Raw genomic sequence first — 14,117 nt, 5'->3', positions numbered from 1 at the left:
TGAAATTCATCTATTTAAATCTTAGACTTTAAACTCGCTTAGAACGATGGTGACACCTTGTTTTTGCTTTCTGCATTACAAGATTTCCTGCATATGTGCAACTTGGTGTATTTTTTTTTTGTTTTCCATGCAAGTTTTGTTGCAATCTCTATGTTAAGCAAGTATGTCTGTAACAATGTCATTCTTAAACTGGTAGAGGAACCCTCTGGAAAAGAAAATACTGATATCTGTTTTGTTGCCTTCAAAGTTTCAGGTGATTATAAGTGGTTAATTATGGGCTGTGGAGTGTAGGACATGTTTCTCAAGTAGAATAATTAACTACAGAATCCTTTATCACCAAAGGAAAAAAACATGCCCAAGGCCTGTCTGATGCAAACATGGGCGTAAGTGGAAAGGTCCTGCCGAGGAGCGGTGCCAAGCCCATGAGGTCATTGGGCCCTCCTGTCCCACAGGTTCTGAGGGTTCGTAACAAAATTCTGGCAATGTGTAGCTGGGCAGGTTCTGCCAGCACAAGCGTTGATGAGACAGCTTCACTTCTTAAATCTTTTTGTTCCACCTCTTACTGGTTTCTCTCTGTAGCCAGATGTAATATCAGAGAAGCATGACTTTAGCTCAGTAATGTTCATTGTGCAAATCCAATTGGCTGGGATTACTGGAAAGAATTTACTTCTCAGAAGCACAAAATATTCTGCTCCACAATGAAAAGACAAGCTGGGCACATTTATACTACTGAAATGTAAATGTTTCAAGATTTCATCATAGCAATATATCTTTTCTTCTGGGAACAGATCACAGCAGACTGGCGTATCTTCTCATTTTAAAGCTCTGGGGTCTTTAGAAGTTCTTCAGGAACCACTTGAATCACCATTTCAATTTTGTCTCCCCAGTTAGGGTGTTAAAAACGAACAGGTATCTAAAGAGCCACATGAGAGAATCTTACCTTTGCATGATATTCCTGTTTCCTGAGATAGCAACACTAATGACTGTTCTTTTGAATAACTGGACATTCGTTTCATATTTTCCCTTAAAGAAGGTGGGTTTGGTAGCAGGTCAGGAAGGCATAGGAGGTATATGCCACAGATGGTTAGAGCTGTTGTATGAGATACTTAATAAAGCCAAGGTTAAAAATCATCATAATTTATATGTAATATGTTTTCTCTTTTTTACTTAAATGAGTTATTCAACTATTTATGTTTCCCTTAAAACATTATTTGAGTACTTCTAACAGTAAGATGCATACTTTATACATAAATGTCTTAGGAAGTTCTCCTTCTGCATTGCTGAGATTAAACCATTTAAGAAGGTCCTGCAAAGAAGGACTCGGGGATACTTACTGGTGGGTGAAAAGCTCAACAAGAGCCAGCAATGTGCACTTGCAGCCCAGGAAACCAACCATATCCTGGGCTTCATCAAAAGAAGCATGGCCAGCAGGTCGAGGGAGGTGATTCTCCCCCTCTGCTCTGCTCTTGTGAGACTCCACCTGGAGCACTGCCTTCAGCTCTGGGGTCCACAGCATAAGAAAGATATGGACACTGAGGGGAAGAAGGGAAACATCAAATCTACTTTTATAATTTTTTTAAATTTTCTGAAATACATGTTGGTAGAGTCTTTATTGATTAATGAAGATGATATTCTGCTTTGGCTTAAGTTTTGCAGTCTACCTTGTGGATACATAAGCTCTGTATGAAGCTCTTTTCAGATATGCAGTTGATTTACTGATTTAGCTCGGTTTGAATTGCGAGAGCTTAATTCAGCAGTGGAGGATGATGATTATACAAGTGATCTTTTGACATCATATTTGGGAAGAGGTTCTGAGAGGCACAAGTGAAATGAGGGGAATGGTCAGACAATACAAACTAAATTACCTTTCAACAAACTGCAGGTGTGATCTGAAAGAAGTTGTTTCAGTCCGCTCAGGGCCTTCCTGGTATTCTTTTGAAATGATATATGCTCTAGTCAATGAAATGGCATCACCAGATTCAAAAATATTTAACACTATGCATACAGAAGTCTTCTTTGGCCAGAAGTAATTTTTCAGTATGACATGCAGCTTTCATTCCATAGTCTGTCTTGAAAGCTTCTTGTGAGGGATTCACAACACTGATGGCAGATTGGTTTAAGATTTGGCTTTTATTAGCTTGCTTAACAAATTATATTTGAAAAGTAAGTATTAACTTCATTGGTAAGTAGTCCATATAACCTCTTGACTGATGGCTCTTCTGTTACTGATAGCTTACCTGTTTCAAACTGACTTGATCTATGTTAGCTATGAAGGAATATGTCTTACTAAGGAGTTCTTCTAGGAACCATTATGTATGTGCATCTTGAATTTATACAGTTTCAAGTACAGGAGGGAAGATGGAGTTTTACAAAGCTTATCATGGATACAGAATAACTAGGGCTGACCACTGTTCATAGCAAGTGATGCTAGCCACTTCCAATTAATGATAATATTGTGAAAGTTGGTAATTCAATTTATCACTTCAAATGCTTTTCTCATTATTATTTAGCAGCCACAGAATGGTTCTGTATAAAGAAAAGGAGGCATTTCAAAGAAAGATACTATGAAGAGTGGCTTTAAAGGTTTTCTAAACTTTTAAAACCTGTCTCCAATCTAAATGACATCAGCATATGCCAGTGGTATAGTATCACCTACAAGCACTCATGCAGTTTTTGAATGGCTTGAAATACATGCCCTTTGCACCAGGCAGCTAAGGCTCTGCATGGTTCATACTGCCACCATATGAGATCAAATACTGCATCACTGCAGCCTTTCTGCACTTCACAAATGTGACCCCTGCTGTGTGAGGAATGCTAAGTTTCCTATTCCTTTAAAGGAAAAGAGGCCCTACCTAACTGAGTTTGTCTGTCCAAGTTTCCATGGTTTCTCACATAAGGAAAAGGTCATCATTGGCAGGATAAAGTATAGCCAATCTGAAATGAATCCACCTCGTAGTATCCCAAAAAATTCCTTCTGTACTCCTACCAAGTCTTTGTCTTCAGCTTTTTTTTTTTTATTATTATTGAGGCTCTGTGGATTTTTAGCTGTTTATGCCAGGTGCCTGCATAATTCACAGGGCCACAAATGAAGAAAACTTGCATGAGTGTAATAAATTCTTTTATCTGCTCTGCATGAATTGATCTATGTTCTATCTTTAAACAAGCAGTGATGAAGGATTTTTTTATTATCATTATTTGCTTATGCATGAAGCAGACTTTACATTGCTGTGTGAAAAACTGTTTTCATGGTATTGCCAAATGTAGGGTGCTCATTTTATTTTTGTCTGAACTCTCTCCCCAGTATTAGAATGTATTCCTGCTACACAGGGTTTGGTTTATACTTCTCTGACACCTCACATTAAAAAAAATAAATAAAAAATAAATGTCCTTCTCCACTCACTGAGTTGTCCAGTTTACTATAGACCTGGGACAAGTCCCTTAATTTCTGTATTCTCTATCTACAAAGTAGGAATAATCACAATGCATTGCATTTAACTGGTAAAGCACTTTGAATTTCTCAGGAGGAATGGGTTGTAAGAATCTAAGCATTCCTTCCTTCTTCCATGAATAATAAATCAGCAACTGCCACCAAGCTCTGGGTTACTATATATACTTTTCAGAAATCCTTCCAGAATCTCTCCATTTCCCCTCTATTGTGCGTCAAGAAATGTGCATCTCATCTAGATTAGGCATTTGGGAAGCATCTCTTTCCATAGGCTGTTAACACCATTTCTGCAAAAAAGTGATATGAGTGTTTTGTTTTTTTTTCTCTAAGGGAAATAACTATGATATTTCTACCAAAATCTCTTTCAGAGCTCAGATTTTCTGTAGCTAGCTCTGGGTGACTCTTCTTTGTTGGAATGGCTAGTAGATTTTAGGGTGCGTACAGTCTGTGGGATTTTTTAAGTCCGTCCTTAATGTGCCATTGATTTTCTGCCATGACTCTGAAGTTACTGGGATTCTTTCCAGAAGCCTTCTATGTTTGGCTTGAGATGGTGACCAGTAGTATTACTCAGAATACAAAAGATGTAAAGGAAAACTCATCTTAATCATGATGTATTTTCTTAAGTATTGTATGTTAAGGAGATATCAGATTTATTAGTGTTGGAGGAACAGGATTGTTTGGAGATGGGGTGTTATAAATACAAATATTTTGTTTGCTTTGTCTCCCTCTTATGTGACCCAGAAAAATCTAAAATTTAACATTTTTTTTTTTCCCGTGTTTTGTTCCCATGTACATGAAATACTAATTTGGCTTATAATATTCTGGATTCCATTCTGGCATTGATAATTCAGAGAAGCATGTGTAGTGGCTGTATTTACTTACCCAGGTTTTACTGGATAAGTGAAAATTTCTAAGCTGGGCAAGAAACTATGAAAGCTCAAAGCTAATGGTGGTGTTTGCATTAGACAAGACACAGTTCAGTGAGATGCAGTGTGCACCTTCATTGTCTGAATGTTAGCAAGCAAAATTGACACCATATGTGCCCAACTGTAATTGCTCCAAGAAGGGAAAAGAGAAACATGTCAGAACATTTGAGTAACACCTAATTCAGCCCATGGTTATAAATAAAGCTGATGGTTGCTTAAAAACAAAAGTAGGAAAATATTATGGTTATATTATTCCTCAACAGCGCTTCCTACATAGGTGAACTTTATTACAGAGACAACACAAGTGAAAGAAACATATAACAACTTTTTATGGTATTTTTATGTTATTTTATTTTTTTCGCAGTAAATAAAGTGGTTATGAGGCTCCAAGGAAAACGGCCCAGATGTTACTGTGTTGTACGAAATTTAGTGGAAACAAGCTGTAAAAAACATAGTCATAAAACAGCCTGTCAATGCCACACATCTGGACAATGCAGCTGTATGTTCCCGCTGCTGTCATCACCCTAAGAAAACTCAATAGCCTTATTTCACCCCAATTAGGCTGCATACCAACAGAATCAGCATTACACAGGGAGGGGTGTATTTTCACCAAGACAGACCCTCTCAAATTCCCTTCAAGAAGTTTGTATCTTTCATTCAAGGCTGGTGCCTCAGACACTAGTCACTTTGTAAAGTAGTACTCCAAAGTATTCCTACCGATTTTGTACCTGCTAAATGTTTTTTTTTATTAGCTTATAATAAGTAGTTGCTTAATGTTGCCTGTTTAAAACCAATATATATATATATAAATAAAATATATAAATATATATATGCAGTTTACAGTAAAAACTGTGCATCTGTTCACACTTGCATAGTTTTCTCTCTTCTAGTTTTATCTCATACTTACAGCATTTGGACCAAAGAATAGCAATGCATCTTACTGATTTGTTGTTTTTCAGAACATGTGGCCATTCTGAGCCACATATTGTTCAATGTGAATAACACCCCATCTTTTCTGCATGCAAACTATGTCAAATGCAGTATTAAAACCATACAAGTAATAGCTGTTTTTGTTTTCTTCTCTGCAGGTAGTAGAAGCAGCCAAAGCCATTCTTGACAGCGGAGAAGAGATTCCTGTAACACTAACTGGAAAGCTATTGAAATTTCAACTGCTTTGTCTTAAACAGAAAGACCTTCAGAGAAGGGAAGCTGAAAAGAAGGTAGTACAGTAGGCCAGAGAGGATGCTTAATTAACTTTATGAAGCCACTTCTATTCAAGAGCTATTTGCATAAATTCAGCTTTCTACTTATGCTTCACTCCCTGCATCCGTAATTGAAGATAAATGTAAATAGAAATTTATATTTTAAGTTAATTAGATTTTCGGGAAGAAGCTCCCAATTACTCAAATGCAGGTGAGACAGGGAAAAAAATAGAAAAGAAAAAGTATTGCCTGTGAACTCTTCACTTCAGTAAAAAGTAGTAATGTCTTAGCTGAAGCATAGAACCACTAGAAAATAGTGGTAGAAACTTGCTTCAGCTCAATATATCTCTGCTGAAGTTAAGGTAGGAGAAGTTATATTACTTGAGAGGTATCAGGGGTATGTGCAGAGTAGCATTGTGAAGAAATTACTATCATGAATCACTTCTCTGGAAGAAATTTGGAGAAATTATTTGTTCCATCCTCTGGTATTAAGTCAGGATGAAATATACATAAACTATTCTTGGTAAATGTTTATTGAACCTGTTATTGAAAACCTTGCACTGCTGTGCTTTCACCTTTCTACAGCAATCGGTATTACTGTTCAAGTATCTTTGCAACATAGATATTTGTAAAAGGTTTCTAACTTCATCAACCCTATTCAAATTTAAATCCATTGATGCTTCATTTCTCACTATGTTTGGGGACAATGGCTCAAGATCCAAGTGGAGAGCAGGGATAAGAGGTGTCCTTCAGGGATCAGTATTGTTATCAGTATTATTTAATATCTTTGTTGGTGATACAGACAGTGGAATTCAGAGCACGCTCAGCAAGTTTGCGCGTAACACCAAGCTGAGTGGTGCATTCCACCAGCTGGAGGGAAGGGTTGCCATCCTGAGGGACCTTGACAGGCTTGATAGGTGGGCTCCTGCAAACCTCATGAAGTTCAACAAGGCCAAGTGCAACATCCAGACCTGATGAGTGGGTTGAGAGAAACCCTGCAGAGAAGGACTTGGGGGTACTGGTGGGTGAAAAGCTCAACCAGAGCCAGCAATCTGTGTTTGCAGTCCAGAACGCCAACCATATCCTGGGCTGCATCAAGAGAAGTGTAGCCAGCAGGTCGAGGTAGGTGATTCTCCCTCTCTGCTCTTGTGAGACTCCACCTGGAGTACTGTCTCCAGCTCTGGGGCCCACAGCATAAGAAGGACATGGACCTATTAGAGCAAGCCCAGAGGAGGGCCACAAGGATGATCAAAAAACCCCTCACTTCCACATATTCTCCAAAATCATTACTTCTAGCTCCCAGACTGCCTTGGTCAGATTACTTCTGTGTTCTAGGAGGAATTTCAGCAAGATTGCACAGAATCACAATCATATTTGACTTGTTAGCGTTAGGTCAGAGGTTGGACTAGGTGGTCTTGGAGGTCTCTTCCAACCTAGGTGATTCTGTGATATCAGAACCCTAATTACTTTCTAATTGCTGTAATTATAAAAAGTAAAAAAGTTGTCAGTGCTACATTTCAAAAACTTACTGAACAATTATTTTTTGTTAGAGTTCCACCAAATAATCATTAAACTGAAGACCTTTATTAACAGAAAGTCAAATACTTGCTGCAAAAAGTTACTCTGTTGATCAAAAATTACAGGTATTACAAAGCATGATATAAAACCTGTAAAATGAGATGATACGGAGATCTAAGCAGTCTGTACTTGTACAAAGTTAAAGAAAAAAATGGTTTCAAGGATTATGTGTAATTGAAAAATCTGTAAATGCTTTTTTATGAACAATTATATTTGTGGGAATAAGTAGCGGAGTAAGTATAGCACACACTCAAGAACATTAAATGCTAGTTGATGATTTAGTGTACTGGTCTCATTGAAGTCAACTGCAAAACTTTTATAAATGATAATCACAAAACCACAGAATAGTTCTGTGATTTTGGAAGGGATCTCCAGAGATCATCTGGTCCAACCTCCTGGCTCAAGCAGGGTCACCTAGAGCATGTTACCAGGATCATATCCAGGCAGGTTTTGAGTATCTCCAAAGGAGACTCCACAACCTCTCTGGGCAGCCTGTTCTAGTGCTCTGTCACCAGAACCGTAAAGAAGTTCTTCCTCATATGGCAATGAAACCTCCTGTGGTTTAATTTATACCCATTACCCCTTGTCCTATCACTGGTCGCCACTGAGAAGAATTTGGCCCCATCCTCTTTACATTGTCCACTCAGGTATTTGTAAAGGTTGATAAGATTCTCCTCTTTTCTAGGCTAACCAGGCCCAGCTTGCTTAGTCTTTCCTCATAAAACAGATGATGTGAGCCAAAAAAATGTGTAAAGAATCTGAGAAAAACAAATTAAAAAAATTTCAACATGAAGAAGAATTCAAAGGGTAAAGCTAAAGTGCAAATTTTTCATAACATATGGAGGATAAATGACTTTTCTCTTAGATATTAATCAGTGCTGGAAAGTAAACTGTAAAACAAAAAATTGAAGTTTAAATATTAGTCCCTTGAATATTAAAATGGAGCCTTAGGCTTTGTTTTGGCAAGGTTACTCTTGTATGTATGAACTTATTTCCCTGGAGAATCTGAGGATAGTTGGATTTGAAGGTAGAAGAATCTCTGGACTTTACAGTTTCTTCTTGGTTTTAGCCAAGCAATCTGGACAGTTGTCTGCTCCACTGGATTTTATCTATCAAAGTGTGACAGACAAATATGAGAGAAGCAGCTGAAGGACAGACTTGTCAGTTTGGGAGGCCTCAGTCAGCTGGGAGGCCTCTTCACTATAAAGATACTCTGCAGTACAGAATGGGCAAGAATTGGTGTTTAATTTAGAATTTTAACTCTAAATTGCCTGCCATAAAATTTCACTCCTTTCCAACTAGCTTGTACAGTACAAGTTCCACTGATGGCTCAGGTGTTGAAACCAGGATGTCACTGGCAGATTAATTCTCAGAAAACTAACATAACTGTCCATTTTTCTTTGGAGTAAACACCAATAAATGGAACGGCAGAAGAAAAGCAGAATCTGAATATGCAGAAATAAACCATAATTCCATTATGAAATTTCTGTTTTTCAATAGGAGCAGAAGCTTGTCATTAACTGCCAAGTGTATCCATTTGAATTATTCAAAGACACTTCTGCGTAATTAGAAAAGTGTGTGAGGTAGTAAGATTTATGTAATTATGTAATACAAAGTTTAAAATGACAGATGGAAGACAAAACTCCACAGAAATCTGCAGCTAGTAGGGAACAAGAAATGTGACATCAAAAAGGAAAGAGTCCTCAAAAGGAGAGGCTTTATAGTTCCTGAAATTCTAAGGACAAGTAGTGCTCTTTCTTGGAATCTTAACAAATTCAGATACGTCTCTGCTGATTGGAGGCTTAATTACATTAAATGACTCAGGTGCAATCAACAAAACTGATTGTAAACACTGTGGCCTGATGATTGCATCATCTGTTTTGATGTGTTCATCAACTTAGAATTCAAATTGATACTATCAAAATCTTTTGCTTGAAAAGTCCAAAGTTGAATAAATCTGAAACCAAATCATTAATACTGTTCAAAGTCCCCAGTAACACAGCACAAACAGTTTTAAGAATCTATTGAAGGTATTTCTAAATGGTACAGAAAGAGAATGCATGAAGAAGGGAAGGAAGGAAATGATTTTCAGCTTTGGTTTTGAATTTGAGCTAAACACAATTTCTACAGCTGGAAAGTCTGCTTTTCCAGCTGGGTGTAAGGAAAACAACTGTGTAGGTCAGATGACTCTATCTCATTTGCATGGAGAACTTTTTTGTTATTATTATTTGATTATTCTTATTTATTTATTTAATAGCCTTTAAAGTGACACCTGCAGAATGCTAGCAGTAAGTTAAGATAATATCTTTTCAATGTATTTACTTTAGCTTTACAAAAAAAAAAAAAAAAAAAACAAAAAACAAAAAACAAAAAAAAAAAAAAAAAAAAAAAAAAAAACAAACACCATTCTCATGTGGTTAGTGCATAGTCATGCTGCTGGGAAAACATAAAGATTCTTGTTCTTACAGCATTTCTCTTTGCCTTAATATATTTTGAATTATTTTAATTTTAGACTTGTTGTGAGATTCTTGGATTTATAATGTGAGGCTTTGGGACACTATCACCATCTTTTTCATTCTTTACTCTTAAATTACCAAGTAGAACTTAACATAGGGGGTTTGCTTGGAAATAACGAGAATGGCTGAGTAATATCCTGTGTGAAATGAGCACAAGGCTCTTGGTTGTAGTTTATAGTAGACAGATATTTACATCAAAGACAAAATAGTGCTGGTACTGTTTTATGCCATACTCAAGAGTGTTAACAGAGATGCTGAAGACTTAACAGAAATTGAATTTTTAGTCTTATTTTCCTTCAGTCTAGGGAAGGTTTCTGGCTGATGCAAGTACTGTAGTGGTAGTTGATGAAGGTCATTGGTTCTTGTCTTTCCACCAGTATTCATTTAATCAATTCTGTAGGTATAATATATACCTTCCCCTCATAGTTCCTCTTTAATGTCAAGTCTTAACACTATGATTTAGTAAGAATATAATAAACTGAATGGTGTGCTCAAGAAGGAAAAAGCACAGTTTAAAACATCTTTAACACAATTTTATAACTCTGAGAGGGAAAAGTACTCAGAAGTATTCAAGTTATTCATTTATCCACTATAATTTTATAGCAATCTGTCCTTTGTTCTTCACAAAGGCTACAATGAAAACTTAGTTTCTTCATCTTGTCAGGCAGAAGAAGAGCTAAAAAAGGAAAAAGATGGAGGAAAAGAGAAAGGTAAACCTCCTGGCAAGAAGGAGAAACCCCCTAGTGCCAAGGCAGCTGAGAAAGAAAGGAAAGGAAGAAAGACAGACGTAGCCTCTGCAGTGCCAGCTACTGTTAAAAAGAACACCCAACTGAAGCGACGAGGAGAAGAGGAAGAGGAGTACAAATACATTGGTATGTAAAGAATGCAGATATGCTCCTGATAAACTTGCAAGAATTATCAAACCTAGCTTCACATCCAGTATGTTTTTTGTTTCATGTTGAAAGATATATTTGGCAATATGAAAGCATTGCCACCTTGCATTTGAAGAGGGCGCTATACTTTGCTTTGAAGTAAGATATATTGTACAGTCCAAGAAATAAAATAGAGATGAGATGTGTAGCACATTAACATCAAAGATGTTTTAGCATGTGTAAGACTAAAGTAGCTAAATAAATATTACATATCCTTACACAAAGATTTCAGAATAACTAAGTGCATGCGTCAGTATCCAAAGGCATCTTTCTCCTTGTATTAATAAAGTAAAACTGAGCTGTCCACTGTTGTTTAGAGGTGAAGCCAGGTTCTGTATAAAGGGCAATATGAATTCATTTACTGTAAAAACATGTGGGTAGTGCTAAGACCTGAAGAAAGCTAGTCCAGAAGTGAGCTATACAAGGTAAGGAATAATATACTAAACAGTGCTGAGAAAATCTTTATTCTCAATACATAGCACCCGTGGTTACAAATGTCACTGGAACAAAAAAAAAAAAAATGGGAGAATGTGCATACCTCTCCTCATTAGATCATAGTTATATTTAATTTGGACCACAGTGAGCTTTAACTACGTCAGAAAAAACAGGATTTCTCCCACTAGAGAAGCACTTGCTGGTCTTGAATGCGTAGCCAGTATTCCCCAGTTGAACCCCTGCAGGCATTCCTTCCTATTTCATCAGACTTTGTCCATATCTCTTTTGAGATCAATGATACTCCTCAAGCATTTAAAAAGCATTGATCTAGATGTTTAGAACAAATCTGAAGCTGAAGAAATTGCACAGGAACAGAACAGTGGCTTTCTGTGCATTAGCTCATTTTCGTGGATAAGGCATGGCAAAAATATCATTTTGATAATTTTAAGATTTTTCAGGGACTTAGAAGTGTTTGAAGAAATTTCTATGCCTGTAAGAATCAAAGCTAAAGTAATGTAGAGACCTCATTTTATCTTACTTATGTGAGTATAGAATGTACTGTACAGAATGGATTTGAGTAGCTATTAATGTGGTTCTGCTAGGCCCTATAGAAACAATTTTACCAGATCCAACGTTTTTGATTCCAATCTGAGGGGTGTCTGAGGAGTGGGCAGAAAACATCAGGTACCTGTATAAAATATTTTTTTTACCCCATATCCATACTTTGCTTCCTTGTTAGTCACAGCTAATGATAAGAAAAAGTAGGAAAAATAATAATTGCCTCCAAAAGCTAAGCACCATGAAAAGTGTCTTTGTTTAGTATGCTTAATAGTTTTATGTTACGAACTGCTAGCGTTGCCATTAAATTTTATTAACTGAGATCATCTCATTAGTCCCAAGGGTATTTACAAAACAGTGATTGCAGATTATCTCAAAGGAGAATTTGTCTAGTTACTTTGTGCTTGCAAAGATGATAGAGGAATAAAAAAACAAACACCCCAGAGACTGTAGGAATATTAGAAGCTACCTACTGGTTTCTTCTGAATGCTGCATTTTTGTTAATTGTTTGTAATAGTTCGCATCTGTGACCTTAATTTGCAGTATCACTATATATGCAAGGAAAAAAAAAAAAATTTTTTTGTTTAGCTCTTGAATTCCTTACTCCAGTCTGTTTTAATGTGTTTTGAACAGATGATGAACCAGATGATGGTGCCCACTATTACTTTATAATCTTGGGTTTCCACAACCCTCAGCTACTGCCCGTGATGTCTGAGCTTGGAGTTAATGTTTCAAGTGTAATCAGGATTTCTTCTGAGAATTATGATCCATTACAGACATATTTGGAAGCAACTAAACTTCAAGAAGAATCTTTACTTTCACCTGAAGGTAATTTGGTCATAAGAACAAAATTTGTGTAGAAAGAGTACTGTTTTGTATTCAAGTAGACCATTCCTGTTGTGCTTTTCTCCTCTGTGCCTTGTGTATATGTATACTACCTGTGAGCAGCCTTATTTCCTGGTGCAAAAATGCTGTTGCCATTGGTTTGGTCACCAAACCAAACGGTTTGCTAAAGCAAAAGTTTGCCTTAGCTGGCCAGTGGAAAGGACTGACTAAGCAGGCAGCGTTGCAGCCACAGTTCTGTGCAGCAGCCACCAAGGAACATTTTATCAAATGCACACCCATATGTGTCATTAGCCAGGAAGGTCGCTTTCTAAGAAAATTTGTACATTTGGTAATTTCAAGAGAACTCCACAGGTTGTGACTGTGTGCCCAGCCAGAAAAGAATGTGTTACAGAATAACACCCTGCAGTCATATAGCCTGAGGACAGCTGAGTAGTACCTCTGTTGAAAAGGATGTGGGGTTCTGGTGGACAGCAAGCTAAATGTGAGTCATCAGTGATGGCTAACCATACTCAGCTGTATTAACAGAGCCAGTAGGTCAACGGAAGCAGTTGAAAAAAAAAAAAAAAAGTTTTTTTTTTTTTTTTTACTGCTCAACATAGAGGAAGAACTGTCAGATGTAGTCCTGAGAAGTCTGGCAGTAGTTAATGTTTTGAGGGGCTTTTTGTACTTGGCATGGGTGTTGTGGAGGGTTAATCAGTTTTCACTACAGATACCGTTGCAGACAGGTGATGGTTACAACTAACTACAATTAATGCTGGTAACAGAAAGATTAGACTTCAGACTGCAAAAGAATAGGCAAAATAGATGAGTAGTACTGAAGTAAGATAGAGTTTTCAAATCAGCTGATTCAGCTTAACTTAAATTGCATTCAGTTTAAAGATCTGCCTGCCATTCTCATTTATACTTGAGACTCATAAAGAACAAGTGAGATAGTGGAAAAAGAGCTGGGAGGAAGAGGGAAAGGAATACAAATAGCCAGGGCACTGAAATCTGCTTAATTTCTGTTTCTGGGAAAATACTGGAACAAAGAATTTACAACTGGTTAAGAGAAATGAATATAGGAGTAACAGCTAGTATAACCCTGTACTCAGCTCCGGTAAGGCCTTACCTTGTGTACTGTGTTCAGTTTTGGGTCCCTCATTACAAGAAAGACATCAAGGCCCTGGAACATGTCCCAAGAAGGGCTACAAAACTGGGGAAGGGCCTGGAACACAAGTCTCATGAGGAGCAGCTGAGGGAACTGGGCTTGTTTATTCTGGAAAAGAGGAGGCTCAAGGCAGATCTTATTGTTCTCTGCAACTACATGAAAGAAAGATGTGGAGAGTTGGGGGCTGGCAAATTCTCACAGATAACTAGCAACAGAACAAGAGGGAATGTCCTCAAATAGAGCTGGGGAAGTTCAGGTTGGAAATCAGGAGAAATTTATTCTCAGAAAGAGTGGATAAGCATTGGAATTGGTTTCCCAGGGAGGTGGTGAAGTCACCATCCCTTGGGGTGTTTAAGGAAAGATTAGATGTAGTATTTAGGGACATGGTTTAGTGGGTTGGTAATATTGGTGGTAGGGGGACGGTTGGACCAGGTGATCTTGGAGGTCTTTTCTAACCTTAATGATTCTATGATTCTATATGTTGCTCAAGAACAAATCATAAGTTTAATTTCCTTACAAAATTAAGTACTGA

At 37.3% G+C, this 14,117-nt stretch overlaps 1 protein-coding gene across 1 annotated transcript in view; it reads left to right on the top strand.

Moving 5' to 3' along the window:
* SPAG17 (sperm associated antigen 17) overlaps positions 1-14,117 on the top strand; it is a 108,414-nt gene that overhangs the window by 19,402 nt on the left and 74,895 nt on the right. Inside the window, exons 4-6 of the mRNA XM_084501145.1 lie at positions 5,464-5,591; positions 10,332-10,539; positions 12,226-12,420. Coding sequence (XP_084357271.1) covers positions 5,464-5,591; positions 10,332-10,539; positions 12,226-12,420 — 531 coding nt within the window. The remainder of the gene's footprint in view (positions 1-5,463; positions 5,592-10,331; positions 10,540-12,225; positions 12,421-14,117) is intronic.

The sequence above is a fragment of the Aythya ferina genome, assembly GCF_964211825.1.
Source record: "Aythya ferina genome assembly, chromosome: 1".
In the NCBI taxonomy this organism is placed as follows: domain Eukaryota; kingdom Metazoa; phylum Chordata; class Aves; order Anseriformes; family Anatidae; genus Aythya; species Aythya ferina.
This window is presented reverse-complemented; position numbering and strand designations above follow the sequence as displayed.